The 17,738-nt window shown below is 46.7% G+C and overlaps 1 protein-coding gene across 4 annotated transcripts in view; it reads left to right on the forward strand.

Moving 5' to 3' along the window:
• KANK4 (KN motif and ankyrin repeat domains 4) overlaps positions 1-17,738 on the forward strand; it is a 75,491-nt gene that overhangs the window by 46,604 nt on the left and 11,149 nt on the right. For 3 of the 4 annotated variants that reach the window (XM_005204509.5, XM_015465268.3, NM_001102053.2), the window contains 6 exon segments: positions 385-2,325; positions 3,582-3,693; positions 6,535-6,753; positions 8,487-8,574; positions 10,658-10,877; positions 16,826-16,968. In XM_005204509.5, coding sequence (XP_005204566.2) covers positions 385-2,325; positions 3,582-3,693; positions 6,535-6,753; positions 8,487-8,574; positions 10,658-10,877; positions 16,826-16,968 — 2,723 coding nt within the window. 4 annotated transcript variants of the gene reach the window in all.

Raw genomic sequence — 17,738 nt, forward strand, 5'->3', positions numbered from 1 at the left:
CAATTAGTACCCTTATTTGGCAAATTCCTGGCTACTTCAATTCAGCAATTACATGACTCAAACCACAGAAAAACAGTACGAGACTATTTTATTTTTCTGAGTTGAAGGCCCATTCCACAATCATAGCTGAGATGACATAGTGCAGATTGGAAACTATTCCCTTCACCTATTTCCTTGCAGACATTGACTAAGTCCACATTGATTTAATAACAGGGTTTCTCAGCACAGCCAAAAGTCCGTGAACATCTCAGCATAATTCAGAGGTTGGAACATTTAGGAGAACACTTATATAAGAGCATTAAGTAAAAATCGCACATATTAGGTCTCACCGTCCCACATTTCTTATTAACTTTGTGCTTCTTTTTTACGCCTTCTGTCTCCCAGCCAAAGACCAGTCCTCTCAGGGGGATGAAGAGAAAGACCCTCCAAAGAGCCACCCCTACTCTGTGGAGACCCCATATGGCTTCCATTTGGACCTGGACTTCCTCAAGTATGTGGATGACATCGAGAAGGGAAACACCATCAAAAGGATTCCTATCCACAGAAGGGCCAAGCAAGCCAAGTTCAGCACTTTGCCCCGAAACTTCAGCCTTCCCGACAGCGGGGCTCGCCCCCATGCTGTTCTTTCCCACCCGAACTGGTCCCCCATGGTGTCGAGGAAAGTGTTGGGGACAGAGGCCCGAGCCCAGCCACTGCCCCTTGGGGATCACCCCCAAGCCCCACAAGCCGCCAGCGGCAGCGAGGTGAGCTACCACCGGAAGGCCCTGCTGATGGAGACGGCCAGACAGCTAGAGGCTGCTGCGGCTCCCGGGGAGGCTGAGCTCACCTCCGGGAGTGGACGGCCCCAGCTTCTGAGAGCATCCAGCATGCCGGCCACGCTGCTGCAAACCAGGGCCTCGGAGGACCCAAGCCTAAACTCAGGACCCCCCACCCCGCCCGTCCTCCCTCCACTTCAGGGCGAAGATGTTGTCTGTGATGGTGCCTTTGGGCCCGCGGAAGGATTTGCAGGTTTTTCCAACTTCACTCCGCGAGCAGCAACCCAACCGGAAGTCAGAGAGTCAGGAGACCTAGTACCAGGGATTCCGGAGCTGATCCAGGAGGGGCCTGAGCCTCCAGAAAGCGAAAAAGAGGCTCCAAATCACCTCTCTTTCCCAAGTCCACCTTTCTTGTCCCAGAATGCACTTGTGGTTCTAGAGGATGCAGAAGACCAACAGGAAAGCAGAGAAGCCCAGGTGGTGGTCACAACCCCCAGCTCTCCAACACCAAGCCCCCCACCTCTGCCATCACCCATCCCTGAGAATGAGCTCCCCCTAGAAGAAATCGAGCTCAACATCAGCGAAATCCCACCACCACCACCTGTAGAGGTGGACGTGAGAAGCGTCGGGATCCGCGTCACGGAGGAAAGCCTGGGCCTTGCCTCCCTGGATCCTGGCAGCATCTCCTGCCTGAAGCAGCAGATCTCGGACCTTGAAGGCGAACTGTCTGGAAGAACTGAGGAACTGGCCCAGGTCAGAGCTGCCCTCCAGCGGCAGGAAGAGGAAATCAAGGCGAAGGGGCAGAGGATTCAAGAGCTAGAGTGCACTGTAGCTCAACTGGTAGAAAAGCTTAGCGGTGGGAACACCAAAGATGCTCAGGGCCAGACTGATGCCATGGTCAACACTGACCCCCTGCAAGGGCTCTTGACCAGACAGTCGTGTGACAAGAGCATTGGGGTCAGCCTTCTGGGCAGCATGGGATCTGAAAGCTGGGGAGCCAGGGGAGAGGGGAATGGCCTCCTGTGGGGGTGGGAAAGTCACAAACGAGGGGATGGGAGCCCAGCAGGACTTGTGTCACCACCCCAGCCATCACTGCCACAGGGCTCTGAGACGGTCCTCATGCCTTCTTTACACAGCTGCCTCTCTACTGAGCTCAGGATCGAAGAGGGAGGTTCTGAGCAGGCAGGAGGTCCTTCGGTGGGAATTAAGGGTCTGGACAGGGGAGTAGGAGGATCTCCAGGGAGTGGTGAGAGAAAGGCTCCCCCAGCAGGGAGGGAGGAGGCTGGTCCAGAGCTGTCGGGGAAGGAGCGCCTTGGAAGGCCACCAAGCTCCCCCACCGACGCCACTATTGGGCAATACGTTAAGAAGATCCAAGAGCTCCTGCAGGAGCAGTGGAGCTGCCTGGAACACGGATACCCTGAGCTGGCCCGCGCCATCAAGCAGCCTGCCTCCAAACTCAGCAGCATCCAGAGTCAGCTACAGAGCTCCCTCAACCTGCTTCTGTCTGCCTACTCGGCCCAGGCTCCACCCCAGAAGGAGCCCCCAGGCCCCTCCTCCTCCCCAACGATGGGTAAATACTGGTGCCTGAGACTGGGAACCATTTCTCCTTTACTTGAGGAGTCAAATGGGAAAAAGGGTTTTAATTGCATGCATATGTTTTTTAAAAAGATTCAAACACATCCGGGAGCCCAATGGAATAAAAACTGATCTCTGGAACAGTGGAGGCTTGGTACCCCTCCTCTTGTCCTTGCTCTAACGTTGGGACTGACTGCAGGGCCACCACGTACAGCTGTTCAGATAGCACAGGGCACAAAGATGCCAGAGGGTAAATAGGAGCTGAAACAGCCCACACTTGCCAAGCCCGCAGCACTGTGTCTGCCCAGAGGGGTGCCTCATTCTCATTTGCATTGTGTGCAGGCAGCCCTGGCACTGGCTGTGAGTGCTTTAAACCTCTGCCTTCCTTGACTGTGTCTTGGGCTCTTGCATTCCTGCGGTCCTCCCTACTTCTTGCACATTAGAGGTTTTTTGTAGCCTTGTTTTGGAAGAACATTCTATCGAGATCTGAAATATTTTACTGAACTTCAGTGTGTGTGTGTGTGAGAGATAGAAGGAGAGACTTCCATACTCACATGTGCAAGTTGACGCTTTGGCTGAGCAGCACTTCTTCCTGTAACAGATCACACACTCTTCCCTGTTAAGTGGAACCATATTTTGCTTTGCTAAACGGGCAGCAACGTGTTAGTCTGCTTCCTGCCGCAGAGCACAAATTGGCTTTCTCATTATTTCGGTGCTAGTTCTAGTCTTAGCCCTTGTGAATTGCCCCCTGTACCTTTGAGAACAGCAAAATAAGATGTGTGCTCTTGCTCATGTGTTTTCCATGCCTGCCCCACATCACAAATATTAACTGACTTGTGAGCCAGGAAGGGCCTCTGAGGTGCAAAAGTGGGTGCTGGATCAGGGGTCGGGAGGCCTAAGTTCTGCTGCTGCTCTGTCATTTCACTCAGCACATCTGAGCCTCAGATTTCCCCAGACTGAGTTAGGGACAACAATGGCACCCACGCCACCCACATGGTTCAATAACTCTCCAATAACTCTTCTCTGTCATCTTCATGTAGAGGGCTTGTAAACAGGAACAATTTGACTAGCATTGACCAGAAGTCCGACGCCCCTCAAAGACCCTCAGAATATTTTATTTATATTGCCTAGTTCCTGTTCTACCCCTTCACATACCTCCAGCCTGTGTCCCCTCAAAGCGAGGGTCACAGTTCTGTTGCACTCGGGGGTATTCCCCAGATCATGCTAACCTATGATGTTGTGTCTGCCTAGAGATCTCCCCGTCGACCAGCCTTAAATCCATAATGAAAAAGAAAGACTATGGCTTCCGTGCAGGAGGTAATGGGACCAAAAAGAACCTTCAGTTTGTTGGGGTTAACGGTGGGTAAGCATCGCTCGTGAAGCCCAGACTGCCCTGCACACCACCTCTCCCACTGTTGTCCTGAACACTCTTTTCCTAGGGGAAAGCATCTGGTTTTCATTCTTCTTCAAGGGAATTAATCTCAACGGCCCTTTAAAATTCCCTCTCGGGTTTGCATATGTTTGGCTGCCTGCCAGACGTGGTAGTTCTGTTGGATCCTGTGTTCTTAATATGTCTTGGCTTTTGTGTCCCTGGGGCCAGGATTCAGTACCTTCTGGGAGTTGGGGGACACATGAGCCCTTGAGGGAAGACATTTAATCTGAACCACAACACTGAATTGACAAACCCTTAATTTGTAGAATTTAAAATTTCATCCTTTTAATTTTTTCCTTCCTTTGACTAACTTATGGCAAATCAAACTGATGTTTTTTAGGATGAAGGAAAACAACCAATGTCTGTTGACTCAGAACTTGAACCAGACCTTATATAGGGTAGACAGTAAACCGCTGGATTTAGAATACTTTCTCAGTCAGTCATTTAGCGAACATTTATTAAATACCAATGATGTGTTTGGTGGTAGGGATAAAAAAGTTCAAATAAATCATGGTCCTTGCCCTTAACTCACAGTATGGACCTGGGTAGAGTTGAAACAAAAAAAGTAAAGAGAAAGCTTGGACAGGCTGAGCTGAACTCTAGTTGAGAAAGAAGCAGAGGATGGTAGGAAAGCCCACAGGGATGTGCCTGGGAAGTGCCCAGAAGAGATTGGAACCCTGGCTAATTTGGGTTAGACCAGAAGGAAGACACCAGATTCAGACAAGGGTGTCGTCACTACTGTTTGATGTTCTGTGAGGGCAACATCAGAAAAGATGAAGTGGGGTCATAGGTGGGTTGCTGTTCCCACTCCTTCAGCTGTCAGATATTGTGGCCCAGGAGAAACCACTTTTTTCTTTTACCAGCTTGTGTCCAGAAAGGAGAATCAGCCTAATCTCAAAGCCTAAAGCAGGTCCGGCCTCTTCCCTGCTTAAATACTTGCAAAAGTGCCAGCTTTGTGCCAAAACCTGGAAGTCTGTCTTGTAACTATAACATTCCTCGCCCCCCTCCACAGGCTCTGGCCTTTCTTCACTCAAACATGCTGGGTTAGGCTGAGCTTGGGGATTTTGCATTTGCCTTTCCCTCCACTTAAAGAGGAGGAAGTTGCAACCCACTCCAGTATTCTTGCCTGAAAAATCCCATGGACAGAGATACCTGGTGGGCTATAGTCCATGGGGTCGCAAAGAGGTGGACATGACTGAGCAACTGAGCACACACACCATTTAAAGTGCTCTTTTCTTTTTTTTTACACATATATTTATTTTTTATGCATTCTTTTTAAAATATTCTTTTCCATTATGGTTTATCCCAAGATATTGATTTTTTTTTTAATGCTCCTCTTGCAGATAACTGTCAGTACATGTCACTCTGATGTGATGGTTCTCAACCTTGACTGAGCCTAGGAAACCCTGGGGCATCCTTGAAAAATATCAATGCCTGAGCCCCTCCCAGATGAAAGACTCTGGTTTAATTAGTCTCAGGTGCAGTACAGCTACTGGAAATTTTAAGTACCCTCAGATAGTTCTAACATGCTGCCAATGTTAAAAAATTCTGCTCTAAATAAAGTGGCCCCTCCTCCCATCACAGTATCCCATGGCCCATTACTAGTTTATCATTGCTCTTATGATTATCTGAATACATTGTTCATGTGTTTATTTTTTCCCACCCCCTACTTAGAGATTCAGCTCAGTGAGGACAGGGATTTTGGAGTTTTCATGGAAACAATTCTAAGATAAAGAACTGTTTGGTAAATTTAATATATCCCCCCACTTTCTTAATCACAAAAACAAAAGGTTGTTCCAAGCACAGTAGAGGAAGAAATATCTGGGGTTTGAACTAGACAGAATGCAAGCATACCAGCGAGCAGGTTGGGTCTGCAAATTCATTCAGCACAGGGTCCTTGCATAGGGACCACTGTTCAGAGACAGAGCATGAGAATGGCACTGGTCTCGCCTCGTCTCTGTGGAAGTGTCCAGTGGGCCAAGAATCTGAAGTCTTCATCTTATCTGGAGCATCCTCCATCAGAGGTCTCTTGTTGACCATCAGCAGAGAGATCAATAAGTCTTCCAGAACTTTCCTCCATGGTGTCTGGTCTACCACCTCTATAGAGTTACATATAACTGAACATAAGGATCATTGCCAGGGTGGGAAAGCCACGAGTCACGTGACCTACACCCACACTTTTGCTCTTCCAAGCTGTGGATGAAATAGCGACTGAGAAAGGCAGGTGCTAGGTTCAGGATTCCCAGCTGTGTCCCAGGAGTAGATGCAGATGGTTCCACCCTTGCCAGGGGTAAGCTGGGCTAGAACAGGGGTCTAAAGGGAGGCTTCACTATCACCCGGAGATGTGAGGATTTGTCAGGCAATTCAGAGAATTCAGTGTAGGGGTCGGGGATGTTTGCCTAGATCTGGTTCCCTCTCTGTACGGGACATTAGGATTCCAGAATTAAATGCTTTCATGAGAACCTTGGATTGCCTTTCTGAATCATCTGAATGCATGGCCAATTAGGCCATGGGCTATTTGTATGTTTGTTGCAAAGAGCTTAGTTAATTACCTTTACTCTCCAATGGCCTCTAGTGTTAGAGCTCTTAAAAGCATGCTCCTCTGACAGTAAATTTCCTGGGAGTCCCCTTGCCCAGGCCTGCAGGCGTAGACAATGAAGGACAAGGTTAGTGAGCAGGCCAGTGTTATCTAAAATCCACTGAGTTCTCACCTGTGTTGACATGAGCACTGGGCAGGAAGCACAGAATGAGTGACCCTGTCTCCTTCGACAGCTATGAGACCACCTCAAGTGAGGAGACCAGTGGTGAGGACAGCTCCCCAGAAGACTTGTCTGACAGCGAGGCTGAGAAGAAATGTGATGGCCCAGAACCCAGGCGGGGCAAGGATGCCCACCTCAGCTGTAGGGTGGGCCAGGGCACCCCTGAGGGCACCCGCGACACAGACCAGGAAACTGGGCCTGGCGAAGAGCTCCCTCATCCCAGGACTGAGAGGTAAGTTAGATGGGGACCCATGGGGCACATGATCCTTTGAGAAAGAGTGAGTGTATTTGTTCACCTTTGTATCCAGTCATTTGTTTATTTGTTAATTCTTTTATCCATCTATTCAACAGTATTTATTTGAGTTTCTAGTCTATGCCAGGTTCTATGCATTGGTTGACTGAAACAGATCTAACTCCTGCCTTCATGGATTATACTGTCATAGACAGAGCTCTGCATATGAAGCTAACATGGTCCTAGCACTGAAAATTAAAGGACTTGACATGCATTTTCTTGATGTAATCCTTTTAACAATCTGTAAGGTAGTAATTATTAGAAGACCCACTTTATAGATGTAGAAAGAGAGGCTTAGGGAAGTTAGGTGGCACAACTAGCAGAGTGAGTATTTCAACTTTGGTTCTTCCTTTTGGGCTGCTCTGGGTCTGTATTGCAGCATATGGGTTTTCTCTAATTGTGGTGTGCTATGGCTTCTTCTGATGTGGAGCACAGGCTCTAGAGTGCACAGGCTCAGTAGTTACATAGCATGGGATAAGTTGCTCCATGGCTTATGGGATCTTGGTTCCCTAACCGGGGATCGAACCCGAGTCCCTTGCGTTGGAAGGCAGATTCTCAACCGCTGTATCACCAGGGAAGTCCTTTGATTTAGGTCTTTTGTAATTCTTTCACATGTTTTTCTGCCTCTCTCATTGGCCATGCTGACATAACCTGGTCTTTTAAAGTGATGGGAGGTCCTTTGGCATGATGATGAGAATACTGTCTTTGGAGTGGACATACTTGCTTCAAATCCTACATCTGCCACAGTATTACTTTAGACAAGGTACTTAAGCTGTGGTCGCCTCAGTTTCCTCATCTGTAAAATGTAGCAACCTGATAGATTTGGTCTGAGGACTAAATGAGAAAAAGTATGTAAAATGCCTGGTGCAGGGCCTGCCACATAGTAGATTCCCCGTAAATGGGAGAAGTGAGAGTAGTAAGTGCCATTAATTATCATTATCACCATCCTCAACCCGGTTGCTGAAGAAGAGACAGGAGTGAATGGCAGCTGACTGTCCAGCAGGGCCACAGGGCTGCTCCATCATAGCAGCGCTGTAAGGACTTGGTGAAAGTGGGGCTTCATGGTGACCAATGCCATTGACTCCCAGCTGAGGCCTCTCAGTGCCAAGCCTGCCCTTTTACCAGTGCAGCAATAATGCGTATCATTGAGAGTGCCCTGGTGCTATCAATTTTCATTCGATTGACTCTATTAGTGCTTACTATATCCTTCATGGAAGAATAACCTGAAGAAACTTGATGCTGTGGAGTGGGTCCTTTGCATTTTTTAAGTCACTCGGGCAGAAAACTTTTGCTCCAAAGTCAGAAAGATAACCCTCCCTTTCCCAGCATGTCAGGAATTACAGTGGGGCCCATGGCCCCCTAAAATGCTTTGGTGATTTGACCTCATCCCCTGAAAACAGCAGGATCCAAAGGGAAATATGCTTGGCTCATTCTTCAGAAGAGTTCAGAAGTCAGCCCTGTTCAGAAGTCAGCCCTGTTCGACAGGAGGCTGTATTCACTCAGTGTTTCTGAGGAATGCCCCTGACCCTGAGAAGTTGCCTAGTTTGGATGTCTGAGTTGCTGAGAAGTGAAAGTGAAAAATGAGAGTGAAAGTCAAGGTAGGGGACTTTTTTTTTTTTATCAAGATGGAGACTGATACATATATATATATATGAATTAATTTTTTTCTTTAGATATAAACCCTCAGAAGAATTCCTTAATGCATGCCGGGTATTGAGCCAACATCTGCCAGAAACTGGGACGACCACTGACCAGCTCTTGGTACTCTGATTTGTCATCGTCATGTAAAGATTTCTGTACTGTTTAAGCTGTTAGTTCCACTCGACGACTTGGGTCTTGCAACTGAAGAAGCTTTGTGGGTGTGCTTGGGACCCCTCTTTGCTGTGTGCTGTCTCATTTGCCCAAACTTTGCTGCCCAAGGTGATGGATTGTGTTGAGAAAGTGGAACCTGTGCATGTGTACAGGAACCAGGGCTGGGGCTCAGAGGCATTTACCAAATGTTATTAGGCATCCCGCCCCGAATATGTCATGGGATCATTTGTGGCTTAGGCTCAAAATTACCTCACAGTTTGATAGAACTGTGGGTAGAGAGAAAAAGAGCAGGTGGAATGGAAACCTTGGTTCTGTTCCCCGGACTGCCATCTGTGAGATACTGAGTGAGTCAGTTCAATGCTCAGGGCTCTGGTTTCCTCATTAATAAAATGAGAGTGGTGAACTGCACGTCTCCACTTCCTCAGGCCCTGGCATTTTGTTATGTAGTCTTGACTGTTTTTCTTGAAGTGCACCTGTGGGTCAAGAGACCAAAAGCAAGCAAATACATCTATTTGCTCCCTAACACCATCATGGCCCACAGAGATTAAACATTTAAGGATTAATTTCTGCTTGAATCAAGAGGTACTGATATAGACGCATTTTCCCATGTCGTGAGGGCCACGGATAAGACCCAATATGTAACAGTATGTAAGCATTTTTAAAGCCCATTTTGTTCTCCTTTGCAGAAAAGCCTTAGGAGTAAAAATGATCGATTAGTCCATTTTCATTAGTATTTTATCTTCGCTGATTTGGCAAATAACTTGTTCCCAGATTGTTAAAGAACCAATATGTGGTGTGGATATTGATTAAAACTCCTGCTACTTATTCTTCAATGAATTACAGAGCTAAGTTATTTCCTAGATCTTCAATTAAAATCTTCCAGTATGTTCCTTAATATTAGGGTCTTTCTCCAGATTCTTCTGAAGATTCCATAGGTAAAGGAGATATTCTGATACATAAAAAAATGTTTCAGTCACAAAAGAGTCCACTGATTCTGTGTAGAAAAGCAGTTAGAGGACATGCCAACCTGACGTCACACACATTAGGATCAAAGCACAGAACACCCCTCCCCACCTTAGAGACAAAGCAGGGTGTGCAGGGACCTCATTTGGCAGAGCATGAGAGGTTGGAAACCAAGCCCTTTTTTCAACCTCATTTTGTAGATAGCATGAGAAGGATTCAAAATGTATTAGAACTTCCAAGGCCATGCAGCTGAGCCAGGACTTAAGCCTGGGCCCTACAAGTTTAGTGACTCCCAATCCAGTGCCCTTTCTGGAATGAATATGAACTCATCTCTTACAATCACAGGCCCATTGTTTCTCCTTCCCTTTAGGAAAATAATCTAATCATATTCCATTTAAAACACTTAGGTCATGTCACGTGCAGAGTTGGTGTCATTTGCTCTGGGACTCTCCTTACTTGGAATATTGCAGATAGTGGGATCCTGCCATAGGCTGTTTAACCATTTTCTCTGAAAGTCCTAGCAAAGCTTCAAAGCCAAAAATATTTCAAGCACATCTGTTTGGATTTTACTTCATGCATATGTTGGGCATGTTGTTTGTTTTAGCTTTCAGTGTGCATTTTTCCCATTAATGTCGTGACTCTCCAGCTATGCCTGTTAAAAACATGCAGGTACCCCAGTGGAGTCTGGGCTAGTCAACACAGGCTGGTGTAAATGTGTGAAAGAGGGGGTCCTGGTTATCCTGTGCTTATGGGGAATGTGATCTAAATGTACAGTGGACTCAAGCTGTCCCCAAGTGTCGTGTTACTGGCTGTTGTGCTGCTCTCCCAGTCCTCCTGTCTACCTAACATGATGGGGGAGCCAATCCCGCAGGTTCAAAGAGTGGTGCTGGGTACCCCCGCACCCTTCTAGCTCTGAGCCCTGCAGGAGTAAATTGCAGTGAGAGTTGGAGGGAATTGAAGGGATATACATGGAAGGAACCTAAGCTGACCTTTCCCAGTGGAAACTGACACCCCAGCTGGAGCACCTGGGTAGGTAACCTTCTGGAATTGGAATGTGTTGGTATTTCAGAAGCAGAGCTTGAACACCATCAGTCAAGAGTGGTTCCGCATCTCCAGCCGGAAGTCATCCAGCCCTGCCGTAGTGGCCTCCTACCTCCACGGGGTCCAGCCTCACTCCCCACACTTGCTAAAGCTGCTTGTCAATCTGGCTGACGGCAACGGGAACACAGCTCTTCACTACAGTGTGTCCCACTCTAACTTCTCCATCGTGAAGCTGCTGCTGGAGACAGGTCAGAAACGCTGGCACCTGTGCTACCTGGGTCCCTCTCTGAAGGGCAGTTCTGTTACCACTTCTTTGCAGCAAGGAGCTTTTTCACTGTTCTGAATTCCTCCAGTACTCTAGGAGCTGGGCCAGACCATTTTGCCTTTATTATATCATGTATTCTTCACATTTGTGATGTAGGTATCGTTATTCTCATGTTACAGTTGAGGAAACTGAAGCTCAGAAAGTTATAAAATTTGCTCAGATCACAGTGCTGGTAAGTGGTAGAGTCAGACTTTATATTCAGTTTGTCCAATTCCAGTGCTATACCACACTTCCTCTAGGAAAGGTCACATTTTACCATCTTCATAAGTACTTTTTAATTTAGGCCATGCAAATGTGCACACAGACATTCAGTTGTGTCCACCTCTTTGCCCTGGAGTCTGCAGCACGCCAGACTTCCCTGTCCTTCACTATCTCCTGGAATTTGCTCAAATTCATGTCCAGTGGGTCAGTGATACTATCTAACCATCTCATCCTCTACCACCTCCTTCTCCTTTTGTCTTCAGTCTTTCCCAGCCTCAAGGCCTTTTCCAGTGAATCGGCACTTTACATCAGGTGGCCAAAGTATTGGAGCTTCAGCTTTAGCATCAGTCCTTCCAATGAATATTCAGGATTGATTTCCTTTCAGATTGACTGGTTTGATCTCCTTGCAGTCCAAGGGATTCTCAAGAGTTTAAGGCCATAGCTCCATTTAATCAATTTGACTCAATTTGATTCATTCATCCTTCCTCAGATATGTGTAGACTATGTATGATGTCCATACTGCCTACCACCACAGATGTGACCTACATGGAGCTCTTGCCTTCCCAGGAGTTTACAGCTTGACAGTCAGGATGGAGCAGGATGATGACTCCCAAGAGAGAGGTGTAGAGTGTGATTTCAGGACTGAAAAGAAGGGAGATAACATTCTGCTGAGAGAGCAGGAAGGGCTTCCTTGGTGGCTCAGATGGTAAAGAATCCACCTGCAATGCAGGAGCCCTAAGTTCGATCCCTCGATCAGGAAGATCCCTTGCAGAAGGGAATGGCAACCCATTCCAGTATTCTTGCCTGGGAAATCCCATGGACAGAGGAGCCTGGTGGGCCATGGTCCATAGGGTCACAAAGAGTCAGACACAACTTAATGACTAACACAACACTTAAAGAGCAGGGAAGGTGCACTGCAGTGGGTAGTTTCCTGCAGACAGAGAAATGTCCCAGGCCAATGAAGAGGATCATGTCAAGAAGGAAAAAGATTGTTCACTGGGTCAAATACTGTACTATAGTGTCTCTGGCAGATGAAGCCAAGATTTGGCAGGTTTGGAAAAAGGTCACTGGTGACTTTGGAAACAATTGTTTCAGGGGGTTGTTAGAAGGAAACTGGATTGCAGAGATCTGAATATATTTGTTGTCTGAGAATTCAAGAGAGACACACAGAGAAAGAGAGAGAGAAATAAAGAGAGAGATTAAAGATACAGAGGAGAGAAGATGCTTGATAGAGCATGGTCTTTCAGGAGCTGGAAAAACCTGGAATCCACAGCAGAGACAGATGAGATCAGCCTAGGCAAGCTGCTGGGATATTTATTTTTTCTGAGATGGAAGCAAAAGGAAAGGAGGTGGGCGAAGGTCCAGAGAGATGTTGAGGAGGAGAAAAGGGAAGTGAGCATTAGATTCTTCATTGTTCAGGATCTGGAGAAAGGGAAGACTCTTCCCTCTGGTGGAGAATCATTGCAAATGGCCTTGACCCTCTTAGGAGCTGGAAAAGGCAGTTAAGAGTCAAATAAAAACCTTTGTGTCTGCTGATACAATACCACAGGGCTTGTAGTGGAGTTTCAACAGAGGGTGTGACAATATCAAGCAGTCTAGGAGTGGTGGTATGAGTGCAGGGTGATGGGACTGACTGAAGGTGTGTGGGTCCCAGTCAAATGTCATCTGTGAGTTTAGGAAAGCTGTATGAAGGATATTTAGGATGGTACCTACAAGAGATATAAAACCCCAGATGATATCCATGGATTAGGCCCTCCCTCTACTAAGCCTCTGGCACCTGAGATCTCATTTAGTCTTCATAACTATCCTGTTAGTAGAATGATTATCCCTTTTTTTATAGACAATGAAAGTGACTCTCAGAAAAGTCAACAGATCACGCAATGACTAAGCGCACTGCTGGGGTTTGAAGTCCATACTGTGGAATCCAGGAATCAAAGCACATGCTAGATGTGTAATCCTAATTTAGAGACTACAGGGGAAGTTTAAACAGGTGTCAGGAAGTCCAAATTCCAGATGCAACAACTTTCCTGCAATGTGAATCTCATTCCCCTCACCCCTCCACCGGCTTAAATCCCTCCCATGGCTTCCCCTTACTCTTGGATCAGAAGGCGGCTTCCTCAGCCTGGCCTTCAGGTATCCCAGATGGTCCAGGCCTGTCTGCCTTTCCTTTCTCTGCAGCCACCATGTACCCTCCTTCCTTCCATTCCAGCCACGTGGCCTCAGAGTCACCACACTCATTCCCACCTTGGGACTTCTGCATTTTCTTTCCATCTGGATCCTTTCACCTGAAACTCTTTTCATGACTGGTCCCTTCTCATTGTTCAAGTCACAGCTCAGATGTCACCTCAGAAAGTGATCCATCTAAAGTGGCTGCCCCATCTCTCTCTAGTGGAACATCCTATTTCTTTCGTTAGGTGATCTCTGCTTGTCACTTCTATCTGAGTTCTAACAGAACTGAGCTAATGCAGGAGAGGCTCTGCCTGTCTCATTCCTTTCAGTATCACCAGCACTTGGTCCATTTCCTGGCTCATGGTGGGTGTTGAGTGAAAATATTTGTTAGATGAAAGTGTGGATGGATGACTCCTGGGAGTTAGATTAAATTCCAGTAAGTTTCCCATTCTTCAAAATTCTCTTAAGTAGCCTTGAGGCTCTTTACCTGTGTGGAAAGGTGATGTATGTAATGATAACCTCAAGTTCTTTCTGCATCCCACATCATCAGAGGAAGATAAAGTTACATTTCTAACATTCTTCATGGATTCATGCTGCTGCTGCTGCTGCTAAGTCGCTTCAGTCATGTCTGACTCTGTGTGACCCCAGAGACGGCAGCCCGCCAGGCTCCCCTATCCCTGGGATTCTCCAGGCAAGAACACTGGAGTGGTTCACCATTCCATGGATACCATCAAAATGGTAGCTCAGTTGAGAAAGACACCCTCCTATGCCTCTGGGTTCCAATTATTGTATTCAGTCTTAGGGCTTTTCATTATGGAACATGTATAACAGCAACGCTACTGCTTAAAAGGCTTCCTGGATGGTGTTAGTAGTAAAGAATCCTCCTGCCAATGCAGGAGACTCAAGAGACACACATTCAATCCCTGGGTTGGGAAGATCACTTGGAGAAGGGAATGGCAACCCACTCCAATACTCTTGTCTGGGAAATCCCATGGACAGAGAAGCCTGGTGGGTTACAGTCCATGAAGTCGCAAAGAACAGATCACCTTTGATTTGGTTGTTATAAATTTCTGCTGATGTTTTCTGAGATCCAGTCAATACTCATCAACCATAAAGTGGTTTGGAAGCTTTTCCCTTTAACATGCTGAAATAGCTAAACAGCCACAAGCATAAAGAATGGGGTGGGTTGGTTGGTTGGGGAGACGGTCTGAGAGTCCCATTCCTTTCCCTCACTGTAGAAGGGGTGTCGAGGAGGGCAGATCTGTCCCACTCCCAACTGGGCCCCCTTCCCAGCCATTTGTGCAGAATCTGGAAAGCACATTACAAACTGTAAAAGGCTGCACCGAAGTGACTCATCGTTATTGAGAATAGGGTCATGGGTGCACCTCCACCAGCCTAGTCCTTTGTGAACCGTGCTCTGTTTTACCGAGACACCTCTGTAGAGGAGAAGCTGGCTGACTCAGAGAATGTTCAGTCAAGAGTCTGCCCCTCACCTCTGGGGAGGGCTGGTTTGGTCACTGGAGCTGCTCAGAAACATTGCCTTGAAAGTGTGTGTGGGGGGTCCTCAGTCCTTTTTCAGAGCCCCTGGGGGGGAATTAGTCATTCTACTGAGTCACGTTTCTGAAGAGAGCATAGAGAGTCGTAACCTGAGGCTCATTTACACATCTTAAAAGCAAACATAAAATAGTCATGGGGTAAAAATTTTAAAGTCATTAACCAGGCAATGCAGATAAATATTCCCATCTTTATCAGAACGGGGTTATAAGGCATTGAATGGAGCTGATATTTGCCTTTCATAGCTCAGTTGGTCATGACAGTGGTCAGGGAAGCTTCAGTGAGGAAACTGCTGATTCATGAGCACAACTGTATCCATTGGCATCCTGGTCCATTATGACACATTTCTGAAGAATTGTTTGGGGTGGAGGGACTGTCAGCCAAATATTATTTTTTTCCCCTTGCACAGAACTTATGAGTAAGTCTAACTAACACTTTGTCATAAACCAGATTTGTTTTAATGAATATCTGGGTCTTCAAGAGCAAGTAGTAAGGATGTGACGATAAGAATACCATTCTGGACAATAATAGCAGGAACAGTTAATGCTCATTGAGTGTTTATTATGTGCTAGCTGCCATTCTAAGTGCTCTTAATATATTAACTCATTAAATTTCACAGTAACCTTACAGGTTCTTTTATTATCTCCCTTTTACAGAAAAAATGCTAAGGAAGTCTCAGACTTACTCTACTGAGGTAGTTTTATTACTGGCCTAAAGAGACACAGAGTTTTTCTCCTGAGCAATAGCACAGGGAAGATTTAGTTTTTCACGCTGTGTGTGTGTGTGTTAGTCACTTAGTCGTGTCCGACTCTTTGTGACCCCGTGGACTGTAGCCCACCAGGCTCCTCTGTCCATGGGATTCTCCAGGCAAGAATACTGGAGTGGATTGCCATTTCCTTCTCCAAGTTGTACACCCCTTAAAGGGTTTCCCTGGTGGCTTAGTGATAAAGAGTCTGCAGGAGACATGGGTTCGATCCCTGGGTCAGGAAGATCCCCTGAAAAAGGAAATGGCAACCCACTCCAGTATTCTTTGCCAGAAAGTTCCATGGACAGGAGCCTGGTGGGCTACAGCCCATGGGGTCACAAAAGAGTTGGACACAACTAAGCAACAACAACTGCCCTTAAAAGGTGGGAGCCTTCAGGCAACAGGCTGATGATCTCCTCCATCTCCTTTGGTGGGGATGGATGTGAATGCATATCCCCAGGGTTATGAAGCAGAAATTTCCCTTGAGTTCTCATGTAATACTTCATCTTAAAAATATGCCAGTTTTCCATTCTTTTGTGAAATGTATATTCTTAATTGCTTTAATATAAAGATTTGTGAAGTGTTTTTCTATTGTACTTCTCAAATGAGTTGGTTATTCCCAGAAGATTTCTGTGTTTATCCTGGGGCATTTTTTCATGTCCTCTGGTCCATTTCACAAGGTATCACTAGGCCTTTGAAAGGACCTACAACCACAGCCAGTGGTTTGAGTTATACGTAGACACAGAGCAAGACCCGAAATGCACACCTGAGGGCGACGTGAGGCTGTGTGAGTGATGGGCTCTAGCGTCAGATAGACCTGACACCCAATGAGTGAGTCCTGCTCTCGATTCTCCTTCACTGGGGCATTGATAGAGTTTCACTCACCTTCTTCACTCCACTGAAGGACACCTTCAGTGTCCTTATCTGTAAAATATGAATAATAGTGCCCCACTTTAGGAAGTAAAGTCAAGGTCATAGGCCTAGGTCATCTCTGACTCTCCTCTGCACCTTTTTTGCTAGGTAGCCTCAGAAAAGTAGCCACTGTTAAAGGCTGCTAAAAATGTAGAATACAGATTCCACCACTGGGAAAGAATTGCTCTATTCTGTGGCCCTTTAACCAGCGGGAAGCCTCCTATTGAACAGGCTAAAGCTTGGCTTCCGGCATTTTAAGAGCTCTTCCAGCTTCAGTGTTTCTCTTGCAGGTGTCTGCAACGTGGACCATCAGAACAAAGCTGGCTATACTGCTGTGATGATCACTCCCCTGGCTTCTGCCGAGACCGATGAAGACATGGCTGTTGTCTGGAAGCTCTTAAGAGAAGGGAATGTGAACATCCAAGCTACTCAGGTAGGAGGAGTGAACATGATCTCCTCTTTAATGAATGTGGCTCCTCCTAGTTTTATTCTGCCAGTGGGGTGAGGAACTCCATGGATCCAGTTTTTAGCCCGAGAAGTCTGGGCCCTCCAACTGGCATCTATCCAAAGATTGGACTTCTGGTTTCCTTGGAGCCTCCTGAGGCCCAGACAGGCTGGGACAGAGGTTATGAACTTGTAATCTATGTTCTGGGCTGAAACTTGGCAAATTCCTTCCGGACTCCTTGAACTGAAAGTTCCCACAGATAGCATCTGGACAAGGCATTTGCTACTTGTGATCTAGAAAGCCCCTGGAGGTGATACATAGAGGGATCATGAATCACAGAGCAGTTCAGAGGGTTGGGTTGTCTCTGTTCAGCTGCAGGGCCCTTCTACTTGAGAATATGGAACAAAGGTGTAACCCTTAGCCAGTAGGGCTTTGAGTCAGATGGAGCTCCATATGGAACATGGGAACTCTTCAAGAGGCCACTTGCCCATCTTTGACCAAGAGGAGAATAAGTGGAGTGCATTCCACTCTCCTTTTCCCCCTAGAGTGATCATAGGTATAGCCCTACTCTCAAGAACTATGAAGGGTCTGATATTGTACTCTCCCTTAAAGCTAACAAGTTAGCTGCCACAGTGTCATGGATGCTGGCAGAAGACACAGGACTCCTATTGCCAAAGGACAGTGTGGTACTTCCAGTGGTAACAGTAGTCAGAGCATCACTATTTATACCTGTTCCCAGAGTCCCAATAGCTACAGGG

The sequence above is a fragment of the Bos taurus genome, chromosome 3 (assembly GCF_002263795.3).
Source record: "Bos taurus isolate L1 Dominette 01449 registration number 42190680 breed Hereford chromosome 3, ARS-UCD2.0, whole genome shotgun sequence".
NCBI classification, from domain to species: Eukaryota; Metazoa; Chordata; class Mammalia; order Artiodactyla; family Bovidae; genus Bos; species Bos taurus.